Source organism: Trachemys scripta, chromosome 8, assembly GCF_013100865.1.
Source record: "Trachemys scripta elegans isolate TJP31775 chromosome 8, CAS_Tse_1.0, whole genome shotgun sequence".
In the NCBI taxonomy this organism is placed as follows: domain Eukaryota; kingdom Metazoa; phylum Chordata; order Testudines; family Emydidae; genus Trachemys; species Trachemys scripta.
Window position 1 is genome coordinate 95,341,854 of NC_048305.1, and position 23,309 is coordinate 95,365,162.

General features: G+C 44.1%; 1 protein-coding gene across 1 annotated transcript in view; it reads left to right on the forward strand.

The window, feature by feature from the left end:
- PLPP3 (phospholipid phosphatase 3) overlaps positions 1 to 23,309 on the forward strand; it is a 69,835-nt gene that overhangs the window by 34,948 nt on the left and 11,578 nt on the right. Inside the window, exons 2-4 of the mRNA XM_034778443.1 lie at positions 1,070 to 1,227; positions 11,100 to 11,380; positions 12,303 to 12,360. Of these exons, the coding sequence (XP_034634334.1) occupies positions 1,070 to 1,227; positions 11,100 to 11,380; positions 12,303 to 12,360 (497 nt within the window). The remainder of the gene's footprint in view (positions 1 to 1,069; positions 1,228 to 11,099; positions 11,381 to 12,302; positions 12,361 to 23,309) is intronic.

Below are 23,309 nucleotides of genomic sequence, written 5' to 3' on the forward strand. Positions count from 1 at the left end.
GCCTGCCCTCCCAGGGGGCTTACTCTGGTGGGCTGCGTGCCAAACATTGCCGATCCCTGTTCTAGACAATGCTACATTCCTCTGAAATAGCATTATTATTGTTATTATTAATAATAATTCTAAGTTTTATTAGCTTGTATTAGAACCAGTTTCTATTGGTCTGTGACCATATAGTGTACATCTGGTTTGAAGTTCCAGCTACAGTGTGGCAATTAAGGTCTTTAAAACAGTGTTTTAAAAAGGTATTTCTCATGGTTGCAGCCAGTAGGATCTGATGTGGTTTCACCAGCTATTGTGGATGGTTGGATAGATGCTGTGTTTGACTAGCATTCAAAAAGTGTTCAAAGAAAGATTGCGCTAATGATGTTAGCTCGGCCTGGCCCGGCCCTCCAGGGGGCTTACCCTGGCGGGTCGCGTGCCAAACATTGCCAATCCTTTGTCCACATTGGCCAGGCAAACTGTGTTGGAACCCCTTTAAGACACAGAGATATACTAACCATAGAAATGCAGTTTCGTTTTGTTTTTAAAAACTGTATCGAAGCCAGTGTAGATGGGGCTTGGCCTGGTCAATATGGCAGGAAAAGCATGACCTGATATTTGCTAATTAGAGTTTGTTTATTCAGTAACTCCTCCTACAGCCCTGCCCAACTCAGCTTCCATCATGTCATGTCAGAGAGACATTTTTGTGCTCTGGTCACTGCGCCAGGCGCTCTGTGGGGAATAGTGTCATATTCTTTTCCATGACTTCTTGCAGTGATGCTGCTGGCATTCATTCCTGTAAGTTAATATTTGTAGTGCGCAAGGCTTCACTGGGACCATGCAGCATGTACATCTGATAACCATACAGAATAGGTACTTTTTCCCCAGGAGAAACTTAATAAAACAGTTCCCAACACTGTGCACTTTGGAAACGGATTAGGAAAAAAAGAAAAGTATCATGAGAGTTGTGGCATTGTGTTTTATGGAGTTCTTGGGGAGGGCTCTTTGTTGGTTTTTGTTTGTATTTGTCCACGTTACTGACTTTTTTCTTTTGTGTTGTTCTCTGTTGTTTGTCTTTTCTCTCCTCCAGCTGGTCTGCCCTTTCTGATCATTGAAACCAGCACAATCCAGCCATACCAAAGGGGGTTTTACTGCAACGACGAGAGTATCAAGTACCCTTTGAAAACGGGCGAGACGATTAACGACGCTGTGCTGTGTGCTGCAGGGATTCTCATTGCCATCCTTGCTGTAAGTAGAATCGGTCACACTCTTCTGCCCCTCTCTGACAGGACTGTATGTTTGTGTCGTCTCCTAAGCAGGTAATGCTGACAGGGCCCTATTGACGCTCCCACACAGCGTGCCAATCAACACAAAGAGACTGTTATAAATTAATTACTGACCAGAGATTTTCTAAGGATTGGGAGTTAGGACTGTGCTTTGAACAAGTTAAAAAAAATCTACTGCAACAGCAACAAGGACAAGATGGTGTTGGTAACAGGATATGAAGCCTTTCACCTCTGGGTCAGTTGTTCAAAATCAGTCCAGGTTAGTGACTGAAACTCATTAGCATCCAAAGACAGTCTGGTGTCCCTGGTGAATTAACCCGTTAATAATTTGGTGAGTAGCTGGGGGTTGATTTGCTTCATTTGTGGCAGAAGATCTCCCCATTTCAAATACCACTATACTAATGAGCACAGACCTGTATGCAGACAGAAGCAGAGAAACTAAAAGGCCTAAGTTCTGCTCCAGCACTTATTGAAACAATGTTGACTCTTAGGGTACATCTTCACTACTTGCTGGATCAGCGGGTAGTAATCGATCTATCGGGGATCAATTTATCGCGTCTCGTCTAGACGCGATAAATCGATCCCCAAATGTGCTCCCCGTCGACTCCGGAACTCCACCAGAGCGAGAGGCGGAAGCGGAGTTGACGGGGGAGCCGCGGCCATCGATCCCGCGCCGTGAGGACCCGAGGTAAATTGATCTAAAATACGTTGACTTCAGCTACGCTATTCTCGTAGCTGAAGTTGCGTATCTTAGATCGATCCCCTTCCCCTCCCAGTGTAGACCAGCCCTTTAATGAAAATGGATGGGGACTGATGAGATTGGCCTACTGTCCCAATGCAAGAAGCCCTTTCCATATCAGATTATCAGCATAGGGAAGCATCATCCTATGGATGTGCCTTTACTGTGTATAGGAGGCATAAATTTCCAGTGCTGTTAATCATCTTCCACAAAACACACAACAATCTGCAGCCATATGCAAATGAAAACTTACAGCGGGAAGAGTAAGATTACTTCTGAAGCAAGTAAACAAGTCAAACCATTTGGGCAAGTCTTGCAAACTTTACAATATAAGCTCGAGTTCACGTTTCAGGAAGCATGCTCCTTACAAGCTCAAGGATTTAGTGCCAATAAGGATTTGGCATGTTGTGTCCACATTTGAGTGATTGCTGTGGTATTTACATATTCCACATTTCATGCAGTTTTTAAAAAGAGCTTGTGCGTTTGCAGCCAACTGCTGCATGGAAAAGTTTTGGAGGCAGCTTTAATAAATAATAAGCTAGACATCTATTAAAGCGCAGTTCTGCTGCTGTGATCTTACTTGTGTCGCCTTTCTGATTACTTTTGATTTTTTTCCCCCCTATCCAATTTCCCACTACTGTGTGGAGGGATTATGTTGTGTGTGAACATATTTGCTTTAAGTTTCAGCAAATGGGCCAAATCCAGCCCTGGAAGAATCAGCGGAGTTGAGGCTTCTTACACTAGTACATTTGTCAGCTATTTACTAAAAACACTTTGGGCTAAACATGTAACAGGAAGCCTCATTACACTCAAGTCACAATGCTCTACAAAAATTTGACCGGTGTCTGTAATGCCATCATGAAAAGCTGCAATGAAGTGCAGTTTGTTATTTAAAAACAAAATAACACCTTTAGAGGTGGCAGATCTTTGCCTCTGTTCCAGTCCCTTGGCTCCACTCCTGCAGTGCAAAAGAATATCTGGGGATTCCTTTGATGTGGGGCATTCATTGGTGATACTTACTCAGCTCTGCACCACCTGCTCCACCCCATCCCATCCTGATGGCGAGGGATGTGGACAGAATTTGCACTCTGACATTCCCCAGCCTCAGAATGGCCGCAGGCAGGTGTTAGTGGCCAGGATAAGTTAAAGCAGCCTGCAGTCTGCTCTAACGTATGATGGGTGCCAGACCCAAGTTCCCCACGACTGGGAGAGTGCAAAGGTGGTTTTGAACCACCTTCCTCCCTGTCCCCACAGGTCTAGCACCGAGCATAGCTCGTTCACATGCAAGGTTCTGGCCCTTAATTTTTGTTTAAAGATTTGATCAAGATACCATTTCCATTCCCCCCAACCCCAGCATTTCTGTATGAGAAGTACTGAAGTTTCCCTTTATCCCGCTTCGAGCATAAGGTAGGTTTTTCCTTAAGGATCACTTTCATAACAGTCCTTTGCTTAGTTCTGTCAGCTAAAGCAACTGTATTGTGAGTAGGTAGGTTAAGGCAGGGATTCTCAACCTTTTTCTTTCTAAGCCACTCCTCCCTCCCCCCATGTTATAAAAACTCCACAGCCCACCAGTGCCACAACAACTGGTTTTCTGCATATAAAAGCCAGGGCAGGTGTTGTAGCAAACAGGGCAATTGCCTGGGTCCCCACACCACAGGGGCTCCCGCATAGGTACATTGCTCAGCCTTTAGCTTCATCCCCAGGTGGTTGGGCTCAGGGCCCTGGGCTTCAGCCTCATGCAGTTGGGCTTTGGCTTTCTATCCTGGGCCCCAGCAAGTCTAATGCCGGCCCTGCTTGGCGGCCCCCTAGGAGGCCTCGGATCCCTGGTTGAGAACCACTGGGTTAAGGGACAGAAATGACTTTAAGCTCCTATTTCCCCCAGCTTTCATTCTTTGTCCTACAAGCACTGTAATGTCCAATATCTTTAGCACGCCTAAGCTTTATACTGTTCGTTCTTACTGACCCTGGTGGTTCAAATAGTAAATTGTGCACATGAGTTTTCCTTTCCTTTTACTCCATCAGAAGCTACAGCTGTAAATTAATCAGAATCATGATATTGTCTGTTTGATTAGAAGGTTCATGCACTCTGGGTAGAATTCACTTCACCCGAATAAAGCCAGAGCTGTTGGTCATTGCATGGATGAAGTGCATGTGGGATGGGTTTGTTGGGCGCAGGAGGTTGTTGGGGGCTGTGGGGAAGAACTGGCAGGGAGAGAGTTGTTTATGTGAAACCCACTTCCCAATGGGAGCAACAAGAGGCACTGATGCACGGGCCCTCAGTAGCCTGTCGGATACAGTAGCAGTCACAGCCTCTTTATGCCCCTTTCAGATGAAGATGGATCCTGTGAACCCTCCCTCTGATTTGGCCCAGTCACTGCCTTACCCACTAGCCTCGCAGGGCCATAGGGAGAGAGCTTAGCTTGCCTAGTGTACCAGCTCAAGGCTTAAGCTGTACAGAGGGGTCCTGTGCTGAACCTGCGCACTGGGATGAATTTTGTCCTATTAATTTTTCCCTCAGGGAAATATTTCAAACCTATTTCAGTATTACTGTCTGAGCCTTTCAGCAGTGATTAAAACTACATTATAGTCTGTGCAAAGATAGGAAGCAATCCCCAGTGGAACTCTCTCTCCCGTCAATGGGAGTCACGTATGTATAGGTTGAGGGTAGTATATGACTCATTGTGTTGTGTCTACCAAACAGATGGCTGATTTCTTTTCAAAGTCATCCTTTGGCTTGGTTTTTTCCATTTCCAAGATAATTATCTGTTAGTTCCCCCCCTCCCCCAAGCAGAATTGAAACGAAGCCAGGTTTCAGCTTTCATTGATCGCAGCATCGTTTGCCAGCCAGTTTATTCATAGAGCCATGGGCAAACAGTCCCAATAATTCTCTGTCTCTCATTCCAAAAGTGAAAGTGGAAAAAAAAAATCTATAAACAAGGAGAAATTTTTACCCTGCAGGTAAAATTCCATACCCCCAAGTATGGAAAAGCCATAAAATAAAATGAAAAAAACATCTCATTTTCACATTACTGCCTGACATACCGTCATGTCGGCTCCATGCAGAATCTGCTTCTGATCAGTAGTGAGCCAGTGGCAAATACAAGAGTTGGAAGTGCAATTGGAAACATAATCAACTGAGTATTTAATCCATCAAGTTTCTAACATGAAATGGCAGGTCAATTAAAAAGAAAAAAAGTTTCCCTGAAAGAAATGGATGTTTTCTATGTAGGTTTCACTTCACTCACAACAAAAGTAAATTGGTAAGGAAAATACAAAAGCTCAGTTATTTGTTGCTGAGTGATACAAATGGCTAACAAGTGATTTAAGAAACAGATTTCTTGCTATGGCAGAATATATGGAAAATTCAAGTCATGCTAACCTCTTTTTCAGATGTAACCCAGATACCAGAATTTTTGTAACATAATACGAAGTCCTTCCAAATCCACAAAGCACCAATATCTCTCCTTTCATTTGAAATGTTTGCTTTTCAAAGACATGACTGCAGGTAGGGGCAATTTAGGACAATAAATAAAACAAAAAAAATTTAATGTTTCCAACTCCCAGCTTTAAATACTCGCACCGGCAGAATCTTTAGGCCAGAGCGAAAGGTCCGGGTTGTGTTTTATGTGTCTTGAATAATGCCAGAGCTCTTGCTAAGTAAACTTTAGAGGTGAAGACTTCTGCTTCTCTCAGGACATAGTAGGATATGCATTTATTATTTACTGACTTGGAGACAAAGACTGCCCTTGGCATTACACATGCATGAGACCCTTGAGATAGTAATTGCCCCTAAGATTTTTGCTCTCAGACCTCTACTAAATGCTCATAGACTTTGAGGTCAGAAGATACCATCATGATCATCTAGTCCAGGGGTTCTCAAACAGTATTGGGGTCGCAATCCCATTTTAGTGGAGTCGCCAAGGCTGGTGTTGGCCCTGGATCTCGCAAGTCTGAAGCCCAAGCCCCACCGCCCAGGACTGAAGCCCAAGCCCTACCACTCAGGGCTACGGTTACATGCTCCCACCCAGGGCAGAAGCCCTTGGCCTTCAGCTTTGCCCCACTTCACTTCCCCCCTCCCCCCAGGATGGCGGGCGTTGGGCAGGCTCGGTCTTCGGTTCCCCCCTCCTGGGGTTGTGTAGTAATGTTTGTTGTCAGAAGGGGGTCATGGTGCAATGAAGTTTGAGAACCGCTGATCTAGTCTGACCTCCTGCACATGGCAGGCCACTGAACCTCATCCACCCACTCCTGTAATAGACACCCTAACCTCTGTGCTTTTACTTGTGGAAAATATTTGACCCTCATGGAGACTGAAGGCCTCTTTTTATCCATAGACGAGGCTTGGCATGAGCTGTGATAATACAAGATTCTCCACACTGACCAGCCAGTAAGCATTAAAAGCTAGTTGGGGAGGGACTCCCTGTATCAGGGAGAGAATGATTCATGTCCATTCAGTTCTTGGCCTTGCTGTTCTGAATGCTAACAAGGGAGGGGCAATTGCTCACTAGGACTGAAATTCTGTGCGGAGGACAGCACAAGGCTTACGCATCATTGATGTCCTCAAAGAGGGCCGTCTGTAGTGCACAAGCTTTGTGGTGGTTTTCTGCACAGCGATGAATTGCACCCTCTGATCTTGAGTGAGGCCACAAACCTATTTCACATAGGCCACTGAACAGGTGGTAACAACTGGCAATCACTTCCAGCTAGGCTTGGATTTGAAGCCATGCCCTAGAGGTAAAAGGTTCTTTATTCCATTTTCTGAGCCCCCTTATGGCTAATACTGTTGTTTGTACCCGACTCCATGTACTGTCAGATCTTGACAGCTTGAGGAAAAAACCAACAAGCTTTCTAGATCAGCTAATTTATAAGAATACAAATGAGGATAGTCAGATACTTTATATTGCAATGTTAAGTGCTCCCATTTGGCAAGACACAGAAAAACAATACCTTGGAGACAAAACTGATTAGAAAGACCCTGAAAGTGTAATTACTGGGGCAACTGGATAATTGATGATAATTGCATATAAAACTTACACTGGATCAGAAAGATTGTAGAAGATACTAGAGAGAAAAGTTTGATATTTGTTTCTTACTAGTGACTATGTTAAATATTTCCAGCAATTCACACTGGGAAATTCTCTATATACCACATGCAAATTATTTGCTGGAGACGCAAGTCAGAAAAGGAGATTAATACCTTTGACTTGTTTGTTCAGGATGAAATTTCAGTTTGTGCACATCTGTGCTGAATTAGTTTTCTAAGTCCCTCTTTATCAGGGAGAGCGCTGCCAAAAAACAACTTCGCCCTATTTTAGCTTTTCATTAACGTTCAGCCATGATTTTAACTAAAATAGGGAGGGGTCATGACTACCCAGCAGTGTGTTAGCGGGAGACTGAAGTCTCCAATTTACAATCTGCTACATCTGTGCAATTACCAAGACCACCAGCAGTGAGAAAAAATATTAATCCCTAGACTTTGTTGGTCCCTGTTTAAAATGGTCACATGTCTAAGCTTTAAGGGAATCCATTTGTGAACTCTGAGAATAATGGTACATCCTGTGGTGTCAAGTATCCTCCTTAATTCAATTTATTTTCCCTCTGCAGTTCTAAGCCTTATAAGATGCAGGCACCTCCCTCCTGCATGACTATATGCACCCAGCTATCAAAGAAAAAAGAAGAACAGGAGTACTTGTGGCACCTTAGAGACTAACAGATTTATTAGAGCATAAGCTTTTGTGGACTACAGCCCACTTCTTCGGATGCATATATGTAGTCCACGAAAGCTTATGCTCTAATAAATCTGTTAGTCTCTAAGGTGCCACAAGTACTCCTGTTCTTCTTTTTGCGGATACAGACTAACACGGCTGCTACTCTGAAACCTATCAAAGAAAGTTGCAGTATGCAGTTGGGGTGAGGTATTCCTCTGCGGTGCAGTTGCAGACTGGACACCTTCACTTTGAGAGTGGAAAATTCCACAGGCCATTTCTTTGAGTATGTTGACACTATGAATGGCACAGCTGCAGCTATGCCACTGTAGAGCCGTAGTATAGACACTTCCTAAATTGATGGAAGAGCTTTTTCTCTCAGTGTAGGTAACCCAGCTCCCTAAGCGGCGGTAACTACCCAGTGGTTAGGTTGGCTTAACTACAGCTAGGTCAATCTAAATTTTACGTGTAGACCAGGGCTTTGTGTGTAGTGGAAATAGATTCCTGAGTGCCCACAAAACCCACAGGAGATTCCTAAACCACTCATTTGCAGATAAATGAGCAAACACTGAGAAAATTGAAACGACAGCGGCAGGGAGAAGAACTGCCTCCAAACGACAATTAGAAAGCATGAATGTCCTTTCCATGACACAAATGAACTGTGTTCTGCCACAGGAGAAATGTTCAGGCATTCTTTTTTGGTCCTCATGCAAATATACTTCCTGGCTCGCAGCCTGCATTTGAAGATAGTCCAAAATCTAGATGAACCATCATCTGCAGAACATTTGGATTCTCAAGGGATTACAAATGACTCTGGAACAGGTCAGCTGCAAGACCAGACAACCTCAGTCAAGCCCATAGGGAGCTCGATACTAGTATTCTTTTGTAAAATGTGACTGTGGTTTGTAAACCCTTCATGGCAGGTCAATGGCCCCGATGTCTTTCTCCAAGAAGTATGGAAGTATAAGTGCCTGCTTGCAGCATTTGGGGTTTTTTTTTTGCTTCCCTTTGATAAAGCCTGCATAGCTATTATTTCAGTTACTTTAGGTCAACCTTTGTTTTTCAAGCCCTGGTACTCAGAGTTCAAACCATGATACAGTTTCATCTCCTCTTAGTCTAATTGCAATACTTTTCCAGTTTATTAGTTTCCAAAAGTTGTGCCAAGTTTTTAAAAAGGTAGGTAGGGGAGAATTCTCTTCTGCATGGAGCTGGCTGGCTGCCATGCTGTGAAGAATATTGCTAGCTGTTTCAGAAAGGGATTAGCATGAAGGCATTTTTCCTGACAGTTAAATTTACATATCACAATGCTGCTGACTGGAACAGAAAGGGGAGTGAGGGAGAAAAAAAAAACCTCATTTTATTACTCAGGTATAAAAACATTGAAAGTAATGAATAAAATCCTAAAGCTGTAAATCTGGAGCTCAAAAACTAGGTGTGTAACGTGACAGAACAATTTAAGCTTTTGCCTCTTTTGGAGAGGTGAGACATTTAGACTTCATTTCATGGCCTGATTTTCATTAAATTGCCTTTTAAGAGTTAGGATTACAAGAAGCCAGGTCCTCAGGTTCATAACTATGATTTATGACAACATTGTGAAATCCACAACACTCCCCCCCTTCATGGCACAAGAAATACATAATTTGCTGCTTAATAACTACAAGGATCATTGGAATTCCCAGGAAAGTCCTGTGTTTATAGAAGCGTTGTATGATTTAAATTGGGTCTGGCCATTGCAAATTTTGGGCCAGATTCTAAATACTTTGAGGATCTAAGAATCTGATTCTTTATGTTCATATTTTTAAAGCTATGAAAAATAATAAAAAAACAACAGCCCACCTCTAAAATGGTAGATTTTTTTTTCTATATGGAATTTAATATAGTAACCTTGCTCCTCAAGGAACCTTGATTCTTTTGTTTCTCTGATTAGCTTTTGGTTGAATTCTGATCTCAGTTACACTGGTATAAATCTGGGGGAGCTGGAGCATTTGAGGTCAATGCAGTTATTACGGCTTTACACCAACATCTGCAAGAGTAGATTTTGATCCAATGACTAGCTTGGCCTTAGAATTTTTCCTTACGTTGAAAAAAAAAATGTTGGTCTTGATTTCTGGAAAGTATAAAGAAAAATGGGACATTTAGGATGTGTCGGAGAAGAGAATTCCAAATGGTGAGATCCTGCAGGTGGCGGAACGCTCTCCCACTTGACATGGTGGAAGCCCCATTACTTGAGCTATTCAGAACAAGAAAAAGCAAAGCATTGTAAATTATACAAAATATAATTAGGGAACAATTTGCACTAGGATGGAGAAGAACAGAACACCTAGCAGGTATTTTTTGTCTCTGATATCTATGATTGCATGAACATCATCCGGTTACAAAGGTTTCTCTGGAACTTAAGGGATCTCAAGTTCAGCTTCATCCATGTGTGAAGAAAACAAAATGACTGGAGATTTCTGAAAAGGAGTGTACTGATATACTGGTCTTTTATTTACCTTCCTGTTGTGGGTGGGCTACCTGCTTTATGCATCAACAACATAGTGACAACACAGCAAAAAGGTGAAAATGCTGTAATCCACTGCGGTTTTGTTATATTAAGAACAGTGGCATTCCTAGGGCTCTCTCTCTCTCTCGCTCTTGCTCAGCTGACTGATTCAGGCCAACTGAGCGCTTCTTAGGAAATATTCACCTTTTGGAATCATTCGCTGTTGATTTGGGCCACAACTGCACTGTGTATCTTACGACGTCCATGAAGCAAGTGTCCAATCGCTGATATGGTGATACCAAATCTTTTTAGGTCTGGCTGACTGCTTTTGTTGACACAGTAATATGGGATAGCTAGAATCTACAAAAAAAAGAGGTTAGGCCATTTCTTCATGTCTCTGGGCATGTCACTGTTACCTGCAGGCTAACAGAGGGGGGAAAGAGAGAGACTGGTAAGTGCCATTTTACAGTGCTCCAGCCAATAAACAAAAGCATTTTATTTTTAACCCCGTGTTGCATTCTGAGGTAGAATCGTGAGTCTGAGATATTATGGCATCTAATAGCTTTCAGATGGGCAAGTTGTTCTTGGAATTCCATCAATATTTATTTAACTTGAGTCTGCTTCTAAGACAGGATTTGCGGATAAATATGTATCGTTCAGAAACATGCTCGCCTTCTGTCTGAAACAAAAATTCTCTCACTAAGAAGTGTTAATATGCATCTGGCCGTAAGCCTACAGTAATTAATGGGGCTCTGAAAGACTTGAATGCAGGACCCTGTAGTTTATTTCTTAACAAATGCTCATTTATTCTGAGATCTTATTATCTTGTGTGGTTGCACATTTACCTCATATGACCTCTTAATGCAAAATGTGTTTTTTATTTATATATTTTTTTTAAATTCCTCCCTCAGATCATAACAGGGGAGTTCTACCGGATTCACTACTTAAAGGAGAAGTCTCGGTCCTTCATCCAGAACCCATATGTGGCAGCTCTCTACAAACAAGTGGGCTGTTTTGCCTTTGGCTGTGCCATCAGCCAGTCCTTCACAGACATTGCCAAAGTGTCCGTCGGACGCTTGCGACCTCATTTCCTGGACGTTTGTAATCCAGACTTTTCAGCAATCGACTGCTCTAAAGGCTACATTCAAAACTACACCTGTAGGGGAAATGACAGCAGAGTCCAGGAAGCCAGGTGAGAGGCATTTCCTTGACAATATAGGAGGGAAAACTGTTGTTTCTGCCAAAATGGTGTCCCACAAAATACTCCTCAGGTCCCTTCTGCCAGCAATGGATCATTTGAAAACTTCCTTCTCTGGAAAGACTGTCATGGAGCTACTACTATTGACTGGCAATTTCCCTAAGGAGTTATTGAACTCTTCTGAATAATACCTCTCCTTCCTTCTATTAACTCCCACACCATTGTTTTATGAATGCTTGCTCAATGTGGGAATTTACCATAAGAGCTGACATCACAGTTAAGTGGTTTGGATCTACATGGCAAAGCAGCCCTTCCTTTGTGTAAAGACAGCAAACAGTGCCAGGAACTCTTTTTCAAAGTCTTTTTTGTGTCGTGTTCATTGGATATTTAATTTTTATTTGGGGGGCGGGGGGAGGTGAACTTTACAAGTTATACTTAATGTACCTGGATTGGTGTTTACCTTTATTTCTATAGACATTCCCAGATATTTGGGGCTAGTTTGTAAGTTATCAGTCTGCTGAGTATATAACAGTTCATAGCCGTGCTGCCCCAGAAGCAGTCCAGGAAGGGAACTGCAATCCCATGATTCTCCACCTATTGATCCATAGAGGAAATAATTTGCTACTGGTCTTCTTGTCATGTCGCCATGCTCAGCTGCATTGTCTGGAGTGTCAGGATGGGGGTGGAGCCAATGCTCAATACATATCCTGCTCATCCACTCACTCTCTACCCTGCTGGGTATGGGGGGAGCAGCAGCCCCAGAGAAGTTGCTTCCCCATCCACGATGCCAGGTAGCCCATACTGAAAAAATAAGGGTGTACCTTACATCTCTTAATTTCCCTGTTGTAAGATTATTCATAGGCAGGTTCAATCTAATATTTCAATGACTGGTTCAGACATGTTCTCTGTTTTACAGGAAATCCTTCTTCTCTGGTCACGCCTCCTTCTCGCTCTATACCATGCTTTATTTGGTGGTGAGTACCCTTAATTTTTTGAGAGCCAAACCTGTTTCCACACCGCAGCATCCCCACATGGGACGCTCACCCCCACTTGTAGCAATTTGGCAACTGATTACATTGCTCTGACTACATCAGAAGACTGCAGGGACTGAATAAACAACTGCCGTTAAAAACTCAAAAATACTTGAACTTTTTAGCATTGTTTGGTCTTGTGATTCCTGAAATTTCTGTCGAGTTACACAGACCATGGCTGCACCAGGACTGTTACCAAGACTCCAGATCAATCCTGCATTCCTTGCTCAAACTCTCACTGAAGTCAACAAGAGTTTGGGGTGAGCCAAACAAGGAAGCTGCATCGCCTAAGATCAATTCACCGGGGCTTTATTTAGGGTTATATTAGGCAGCTTGCACTGGTATCTGCCCTTGATGAATATATAAGCCTAACTGGCTGCCCTATAGGTTAAAGTCTGGTTTCCATGTCACATTTGGGGTCAAATCTGAAAGCAAAGCAGGTGAACTGGCCTCCCCCTTACAGCCTGATCCAAAACTGTGGGCTGGTCTGTTTTTCTTTGTCAATGAAAAATGGTTCTGCCCTTCCTCTACTCTGCCCTTGAATAGAGCAGTGTGCCAAGGTGCTTCCTGCCTGTAGCTGCTGGAGGCATGCTTGATAGCACTCATGAAACAACCCAGCACAGGTCAATTATGGGTGGAACTACAGTACACTTTTTTGGAAAGGGGATTTGGACAGTGATTTGTGCAAAAAAATAATTAGGAAAAAGGTTTTTGGATACTTTCAAAGATTTGCAGCCCCCATATCTCCTGTAACCTTAGATTGGAAACCGAAGAAACAGCCCTGTACTTATGAAAACATTAAACATGAACTTTTATTTATCCACGAGCTGCACTTCCCCACCTCCTCTTTACTTTGCCATCTGAAAAGATAAATTACCGCTCTCTCCTGGTTTTTTACTCCCCTCCCCGAGGCTGGAAGCAGTTTCTGTAATTTAATTACTGGGGTTTTAGACAGTTGGGGGGGTTCCATTCATTGATTTCCTCATTTTCTTTTTTCTTTTCTTGAAACATTTCAAATTTATTCTGGAAACATTCACGCCATTTCCTCTCAGCGACGTTAAAACAACGTTGTCAGTGAACGGCTGGGGATATGTGATGTGAAAGGAATTGGACATTTCCCACCCCACCCTACCCTCCAAACAAAATTGGGTTGAATGTTGTGTTTGTGTGTGTAAAAGAAAGAGAGACCTGGGGTTGTGGCAACAGTTCTGCACTACAGGTTTCTGAATGACTGTTTTGTTTTACCCATCAACAAAAATCACTACTTCAGTTTTCCAAGAAACAGTAACCCCCCCCCCCCCGACCCCAGCACGCTGTCAGCGAGTGATCTCTATTTATATACCCTTAAGTGCAGCAGCTTTAATTAAAGTTAACAGGTTAAAAGTTCCTTTGCCGTGTCAGGAGGGGAGGGGAATCATTCATAGTGCCAAAGCCAACGCAGTGATGTTTCACAGAAATCTAAGCCCTTAATGGCTGATTTGCAAAACTTTCCAAACTGAGCTTGGAGCCATTGCTCGCCATGAGTATTAAATAAGGTTCTGCGGGCAGTCAAGTAGGTCACCTCTAAGAGGCTTTCAGGCTCGGCTTCAGGAAGCAATGAGGACTGGCGGCTTTAATTAAACAGGTGGCTGGGTCTGTCAGAACAGTAAGCGAGACTGGTGCTGTCTTTCTGTGTTTGATCCCGTTGTTTGCTAGATTCTGCCACCACCCTTTCAAGGCCTCTGCTGATCCTGATACCACAAAGGAGTGGCTCGCACTCTTAAATCATAAGGACTCTGTTCTGCTGCTTCCTTTATTAAAATACGTGGGGACAAATCTTGAAGTGCTGACTCAGGCAAATCCCCTCCACCCCCTTCCCGAGATGTGCCCGGTGTCTTCAACAACAGTAAGGGATGCAGGTCAGCATCTCTCAGGATTTTTACCCAACTGGCTTCAATGGAAGTTGACTAAAGACCTCTGAGTTTCTCTCTCCTATGTTAAAAGCACTGGGCGGGTTGTTTTATTCTCACAAACTTTGCCAGGTTTTTTCTGCAAGGCTAGCAGTTACACAGCACGTTAGTAACAAAACGGCACACTGGCAGTTCAGATATGCAGGATGGGCCTGACCATATAAATGCTCCATGAACTTGGTTCCCTGCAGAGGCCAGAGCCAGGCAGGCCTGGAGATGGTATCTTGCACGAGATGCTGCCACGGGACATTAGGAACAATGCTTTTTTTTTTCACCTCTTTGCCCCAGTGCCTGCCATATATTTTTCTCTGAGCTCCACAGTAGGTTACCATGGTGGCTTTTAACAGCTGCCCTGTATTTGGGGTAGCGCACAGCTGAATAGTCACGGCCCATTAGCCTTCTGCTAGGCTCCTCCAGAGGGGAAGCATGCTCATCTGAATCTACTGAGAAGTGCATTGTCGGACAGGGCCTCGGTTGCAGCTGTTAGCAGGCAGCAGTGATATATCAGAGAGAGAGAGAGAGATTGTGGCCATGGCACACACCAACAGTAATCAAGTTCTGATTTCTCTTCCCTGTCCCTGCCCTTCCCATCGTCCTCATATGGAAGCACTTCAGCTATCAGAGCTCTGCAGCGTCTGCCTCTCTCCCCCAACCCACTAGAGACTGAAAACAAAACATTGTGGAAACCGGCTTTTGACCGGTACAGCCTATGTCCTCCAAGACTGCAGTCTGGAAGGCACCGACCTCTGCTCCTTGGCTGGGATATAACAAACTGACCCGTGACACTGGATTGGTTCCATTTATCCCTTTGGATGGAGGATTACTGGCCCAGAATTCCCAGAGGTTTTAAGGCTCAAAAGACTGAGCTAGGATTGGTAGTATGCACAGTCAGGCTATCTGTTCAATTGTGCTCATAGAGCTGGGGCAAAAATTACGCTAATGGGTTTGATGGAAATTGAAGAGGGGGAGAAAAAAGAAACAAACAGAGGCATAGTTGTGTATAGTCTGTGTCTGATGTCAGGAAGTCTCCTTGTCCAGTAGTGGCCTCCTCTTTGTCATTCCACACCTTCCTGCCACTCCGTGCGAGAGTCTTCTCCTTTGTGTTTTCTGACACCAAAAACATAATGAAAATGTACTGCCCCGGCACAAAATCCATTGTACTGAAAGCTGATAATGATATTGTATTAGCAGGTGTTAAAAAACCCTCTCTCCTTCCCAGTTGATTGGGTGAGAGAAGCTTCATCAGACTGGTTTGAAACACAGATAAATCACGGCAAAGCACTATTTTTGCATGCTTCTAACAGTAAGTTTGATGGACCCAATCAAGGAATCATCTTGATATAAACAAATTGTTTGCTCTCTGATTCCTGAGAAGCTGCTTAGTGAAAGTTGGACTGCTGAGGGCTTGTGTGATGGAGGGCTTGGCAGGGGCCTGTGGAACAGGGAACTGGCTAAATTTTTTCAGGCATCTCCTGCAGATTGGGGGTCATTAGTCACCAGGTCCTTTTTTAAAGACATGCTTGGACAGATGTATGGGGGCTTAGTGAACAATGCAGAACACTCATTCGGCCGTGAATCTCACCCTCAGCAAGTATCTCATTCTTAAATGATCAGCCCCAAGGAACCATTGAGGTGTTGTGTTTATGAGTGGGTGGGTATCTAAAATAATTCACTGATGTGCAAAATCCTCAATAAAAATATCGTTCATGCAAACCTTCCTTTTCAACAGGTCTGTGCCATTCATTGGCCAGCTCTTTGGCCATGAGAGTCTAGATGGAGACCTCAAACTCACTAGGAAATATGTACTTGTGTGGGGAAACACTACCAAAAACTGTCAGACAGCTTTAGAAAATGTGCACATTTTGTGGGGTCCAACTCTGGGGTGGATTTAGCATTCCTGCAGGGTGCCTGACCGATAGCCCCAGCCTGTCATTTATCCACAGAAATGATCCAGAGTAGAAATAGCAGTGCAAGATTCCCCCACAGTGCCCAACCCATGTGCTCCAACTTTGACCTGGAGAGTTTAGCCCTGGGGATGAGAAGATGGGACGGTCCTTGGCTTCCCTGGTGATGCTGTCAACTAGTGTAAATTGTAGTGGGTCCCCCCCCACACACTTTTTTTTTCCCCCAGTGAGAACATTTATCCACCAGGAACTGGACTGATAAAATATCCAAACGAGGCCAAGAGTTTTGTTATTATTTGCCCCCATTAGTGAAATAGGAATAAATACTAAGTACCAGAGGGGAGTCTATATTCCAAATCCTTGTGGAAGTGTTTCCAGGAAGACATTTAATACACACAAAAAGCGCTTGGGGCTCAATTTGAAACACAGATTCAGGGCTACATTTTGTGTCATTTTCTTGTCATCAGAGACTTGCAATTAACGTCACGTGCTTTGTATAACAATTTACAAAAGGAAATGACTCTCTGGTAATCCTCTATGTACTAATTTTTCTTGCCCTGTTACCAGTTGGCTAAGTAGAACCATAACGCTTATTGTAATTTTTATAGTGCGATGGGTGAAGAGGAGCTATACAATTTGGTTTGGAAATGGCCGAGAAAGTTTGAATGTATTTGTGTGCACACTAAGGGAGTGTCTTTACTAGGGGGGAAAATAGAGGTGTTCTTCACTCAAGATAAAACCCTACTGAAGACAAAGTGGTTTGTAGTTTTCAAGGGAGTTAGCAGGTCAAGTTAAAGACTCCAGGGAAGCTGGGGGTTTATCTCAACCTGCTAACATGAAAACTACAAACTGCCTGAACTCCAATAGGATTTACTTCCTGGTAGTTAACTTGAGTTAAGAACACACCTTTTTTTCTCCCCCGAGTGAAGACAAGGCGGAAGGTCAGATAAGGCCCATAAGGATGTTGAACTATGAGGATGCAGATGGCCTGTACAATAGGATTTTTCAGCCCATGTGGATCATAGAGCTAAGCACAGTGGGGAAGAAGGGGGAAGCCGGTGGATTCTAGGGCGGTCATTAACCTGAAGTAACATCTTTGGACTAACTACGTTGATGCCCTAACGCCCTGGCTCTGGGCTGAAGGGAGATTTCTATTCCTCAAGCCCTGCAGAAAGCTTTAGCTTTGTGCTGGGAACCAGTTCATTTCTCTGTTCTCTGAAAGCAAGAATAGCAGAGAATTCCCCCCCACCTGTCAGTGAGCATAATTAAGGAGAAACATCAGTTATTAGCCTGCAATTCAATGCCACCCGGTGACAGAATCTTCCTAATAACCTCACAACTATCTGAGTTCTTTTGTATTCCAGGGATCCTCATTCCCTCATGAGAACTGAGATGCCAGCAGTTATGCCTTAGATTAACTGACTGATTGCAATCCTTTAGCACTGTTCTTTGCTTGTTGCTTAGTGGGGAGAGCTGGGTCATGGAATACTCTCTCTGGTCCAAGAATGGTGTGAATTTAGTAGCATGCAGATGCAAGCTCAGGGGGTGAGTTGGAGTCATAGAATCATAGAATATCAGGGTTGGAAGGGACTGCAGGAGGTCCAACCCCCTGCTCAAAGCAGGACCAATCCCCAACAAAATCATCCCAGCCAGGGCTTTGTCAAGCTGGGCCTTAAAAAACTCTAAGGAAGGAGATTCCACCACTTCCCCAGGTAACCCATTCCAGTGTTTCACCACTCTCCTAGTGAATAAGTTTTTCCTAATATCCAACCTAAACCTCCCCCACTGCAACTTGAGACCATTACTCCTTGTTCCGTCATCTGCTACCACTAAGAACAGTCTAGATCCATCCTCTTTGGAATCCCCTTTCAGGTAGTTGAAAGCAGCTAACAAATCCCCCCCCCCCTTCTTCTCTTCTGCAGACTAAATAATCCCAGTTCCCTCAGCCTCTCCTCATAAGTCACGTGCTCCAGGCCCCCTAATCATTTTTGTTGCCCTCCGCTGGACTCTTTCCAATTTTTCCACATCCTTTTTGTAGTGTGGGACCCCAAACTGGACACAGTACTCCAGATGAGGCCTCACCAATGTCGCATAAAGGGGAATGATCACGTCCCTCTATCTGCTGGCAATGCCCCTACTTATACAGCCCAAAATGCCATTAGCCTTCTTGGCAACAAGAGCACACTGTTGACTCATATCTAGCTTCTCGTCCACTGTAACCCCTAGGTCTTTTTCTGTAGAACTGCTGCCTAGCCATTGGGTCCCCAGTCTGTAGCAGTGCATGGGATTCTTCCGTCCTAAGTGCAGGACTCTGCACTTGTCCTTGTTGAACCTCATCAGATTTCTTTTGGCCCAATCCTCTAATTTGTCTAGGTCTCTTTGTATCCTATCCCTACCCTCCAGTGTATCTACCAGTTTAGTGTCATCTGCAAACTTGATGAGGGTGCAATCCATGCCATCCTCCAGATCATTAATGAAGATATTGAACAAAACCAGTCCCAGGACTGACCTTTGGGGCACCCTGCTTGATACCGGCTGCCAGCTAGACATGGAGCCATTGATCACTACCCGTTAAGCCCGACGATCTAGCCAGCTTTCTATCCACCTTATAGTCCATTCATCCAGCCGATCCTTCTTTAACTTGCTGGCAAGAGTCATTTAAGAAAAACAAGTGCTTGGTTCAAGTCCTACTTAGCTGATAATTTTGGGGTTTCGATGGGATCAAGGCCAAAATGTGACCCCTAGGTAACCATGTGCAATTAAATTTCAGATTACACAGTTGACAAAAGGAAGAAAATGCAAATGTGCTTTTGCTCCTATGTGCTTGTGCTTGCAAAAGTGCTTGTGCTCCTAATCCTGCAATTCACAATCAGTCAGCTAACTGCATCCAGGCAGGCTAGTGGACTTTGCCAGGGATTAATTTGGCTTAGAGAGTTTTGCCCATATAAGAATTCCAGGATTTGTGCCCTCTTCAAAAGATGGGGGTGTGGGTGGGTTGGGGTGGGCGGGGGGAGAGGTTTACATGGAAGATAACTTCAGGTCAAGTGTAAAGAGTCCAGTCAGGGAAACACGATAAGGCCCTGCCAATGCTCGGAGCGAAATCTTAGGAAAGAAAATGACAAATTTCCTAGAGCTGGCTGAATGCAGCCATGTGATATGGATGGGGTGAGAGGGGAGTTCTGTTTGACAGCCCAAGGACGGCGCAACCCATTAGGTGACCTAGGCAGTCGCCTATGGCACTACAATTTGGAGGGTGGTGACCGTGGCGGTATTTCGGCGGCAGGACCTTCCGCCGCCTATATGGGGGGCAGCATTTCGGGGCGGGACCTTCCGCCACCTAGGGCGGCAGAAAAGCTGGCGGCACTCCTGTGACAGCCAAGTTACTTGCTCAGCACCTTCCTCAGTAAACGACTCCAAAGTATAAAGATTAAGTGTATATATTCTTCTCTCCCTGCCTGCTCCTGACTTGTAATCCTGCAGGTGGACACAAACTGTTCTCCTGTTCTGTTTGCGTAGGCTCACTTGCTGACCACAGTCTGCACTCCCTGACATCAGTGGAAGTTCCCTGGCAGGAGGAAATGTATTGCTCCTAAAGCCATCTGTTCTGTGGTAACTTCTCCTCTGCCAGCACTTCTAACAATGGATAGGCTCTCTACATAGCTACTACTACATACAGGGCCGGCTCCAGGATTTTTGCTGCCCCAAGCAGCCAAAAAAAAAGCCGCGATTGCGATCTGCAGCGGCAATTCGGCGGGAGGTCCTTCGCTCTGAGCGAATTGCCGCCGAATACCTGGACGTGCCGCCCCTCTCTGGAGCGGCCGCCCCAAGCACCTGCTTGCCAAGCTGGTGCCTGGAGCCGGCCCTGACTACATATTATTGCAGGTCACTTCATCCTTCCTTCCCTCTTGCGTTTTGTCAGGCCTGCTCCTTTTAATCATTATATGTTACTTTCTTTTAATGCTACACAGTGGGCTGCAGTGGGAGTAACATGTTTTACATTATTATCTTACCCCCAGTCAGGCTCACCCATAAACTTCTCCTACATGGCAGCATTTACACATTTAGCAGAAGCCACTTGCAAATTCTTTACAGTGTGCTCTGAAAAAGATTAGCAGAGAAGCTGCTGGGGGTTTCCTGCCTTACATTATACTACTGATTTTTCTGTGCCAGGACATTCCTATGCTTTCTGTTTTTCCCTTAGCTTTCTGATTTGCTTTTCTTTTCTTCCCCTATGATATGTATTTCACACACACCCACAGCAAGGGCTACAGTTTCAATATAGCCTCAGTTCAGCCTCCTAAATTCATGCCTGGAAATGTTATGTTTTAGGTACAATCTTCTATGTATTTATCCTCACTACCACCTGTGAGGTAGGGAAGTGCAATTATCCCCATTTCACATAGGCAGAATTGAGGCATGGGGGGGCTAAGTGACTTGCCCATGGTCACACAGGATGTCTGTGGCAGAGCAAATAATTAAATCAGGGTCCCCCAAGTCCCAGGCTAGTGCTCTGATTTTTGGACTGTCCTCCCTATTGTACGTGCATGATTTTTGAATTTCCAAAATCAGAACATAAGACTGGCCATACTGGTCCAATCTAGCCCAATATCCTGTCTTCTGATAGTGGCCAATGCCAGGTGCCTCACAGGGAATGAACAGAACAGGCAATCATCAAGTGATCCATCACCTGTCCTCTACTCCCAGTTTTTGGCAAACAGTCTAGGGACATTCAGAGCATGGGGTTGCATCATTGATCATCCTGGCTAATAGCCATTGATGGGCCTATTGTCTGTGAACCTATCTAGTTCTTTTTTGAACCCTGTTATATTTTTGGCCTTCACAACATCACCCAGGAACGAGTTCCACAGATTGACTGTGTGTTGTGTGTTGACGTGCATGCAATTTGGACAGCTAGAGGTCTTTAATTACCTAATACCAGGCATGCATTGCTTTTGTCCCATATTTACAGAAGGACATGTGCCAGTCTGAACTGTGTGCATACAATGCCTGATGTGTGGCACAATTAAGACATTCGTTTTTGAAAAGGTGGGCACACAAACAGCTGGACGGGCACATTTTGAAGCCATTTTTTCTCATTTTACCCCCAAATGTCTTGAGTCTGTCACTGTTGAGCTTATGTTCTATTTAAATTCAATGCTCATTTTTAATTGGTCATTTTTTAAATTAAATTCTTGCTTTCTCTACTCTGATTGAACTCTTGAGTCAAAGCCTTTGGGCTGCATTGAGGAGAGGACAGGGAAGTAATTCAAATCAGTATACAGAAGGGGATAGATGCATTACTGTTGCATAATATCAAACATTTGAAACCTCTTTCTTAAGGAATTGGAATGAACTCAGCATGAAGCTTTATGCATGACATTAGCTCTTGAGTTCTTCTAGCAAAGCTGAGGGGCACTGTGTGTAAAGTGTAATGCTGTATACAGGGTCCATGCTTGTATCTGAATGAGGCAGAGGCTGCAAACTTGCATCTGAACATCAGTGGCAATGCAAATTTAGCTGACAACCCTCAGCTGCTTTAAAAACCACCACCCTTGCTCCCAAAATGTAGACTTTTAAAGGGACAGCACTGTCTCTGTATAACAACATCAAGAAAGTGCATTTGAATGATAACGGCGCAGATTGTGATCCCCTTAAATCCTGTTCCACAGTATCTTATCTCCACAATTAGTTCCCACTGATTGATTTCTTAAGGAGTAAAGGACTACTCAATATGACCAAGGGTATCAGAATTTGGCCCAGAATGAGCACATAGATATTTGAAAACCATTCAGAAGCCAGTTCACTGTTAATGAAACACACGGAACGTGCTGGTTCTGTGAATAAAGAAGTGCCCACTGTTAAATCGTTTTAAATGGCTATGTAGTGTTGCACTGTGCTATTAAACAGCTTCTGTCTTCCACTTCAGAGATGACTGCATTTTAGCAGTATCTGAAGTGCCTATACTTTGAGCAGTGCTTTTAAATCCTTCTGGATGAAAGATGCAGTGTGTTTATAAAGCATTTTTCTGATTAACTAATTCTTTCCCTAGCATGTAAATTATTATTAAAAATGCAAGTACAAATGTGTGGGAGTGAATTTACCAGTATAGATGTTGCTGTCTTCCACAGACTCTGTAATGTGCTTTGGCCAACACTGAGGTGCTTTGGTACTGCTCTAGTCAATCCGAATTGGCTGTCAATTTGGATAATTTGAAGCATCTGCTAGATTGGTGCAAATGTTTCTTCAGATCATTTTAACATTATTCCGCGTACTTTTTCCAAAAGGGGCAAATAAAAGGTTTGTGAAACAGACCCAACCTATTAAACCATTTACTACGGCTTTCCAGGTTTGCCTTTGCACAGCGTTTCTGTGTTTTGGGGGCTGCTATGGAAATATCCCTGGGCTTAATTCTCATTTACACAAAGGCCATGTTACACCATTCTGCCAGCAGAGCGGCTGGCCTAGAAATCTGACTCAATCACCATTTTTTTCCACGTGGCTACTGGCTATATTTTCTATTTCATTGGAAAGGATGGCAGAGCTGTGCAGGGTGTTTAGCTGGGCTACAATTCTAGACATTGGGGGAGGGGGTGTATTCTGTCTTGCAAGTGTTAATGAAGAAGCTGCTGCTCCTGTCTCCTCCCTAGCCACCCACACACCCCAGACAGTGCTATGACTTCCTGACCTACATCCGTTCCACATCTCCCCCATCCAGCCCTCCCCACCGCCGTCTCCACTTCCTCCCTCATGCACAGGAAGGGAGCACTTTCTGGGAGGGCTCTGCTCCTCTTGGCTCTGCCTTGGGGGGTGATCGGCCTCAGGCAACTTTGATTTGTGGACAGAAGGTTCCAGTTTTCCTGTCCTCTCTTCCCGTTTGGTTTCCCCAGTTCCCACAGGAACCTGGGAAGTAGGTTGTGCCCACCGTTTGCAACGGAAAAAAGCTCAAGATAACTGTAGGGGGGACAATACCCATTTGACGTCACTTCAACTTCTTCACCTAAGGTCAAGTCCTTTTGTTTCCCCTTGTAAGTAAAAGTAA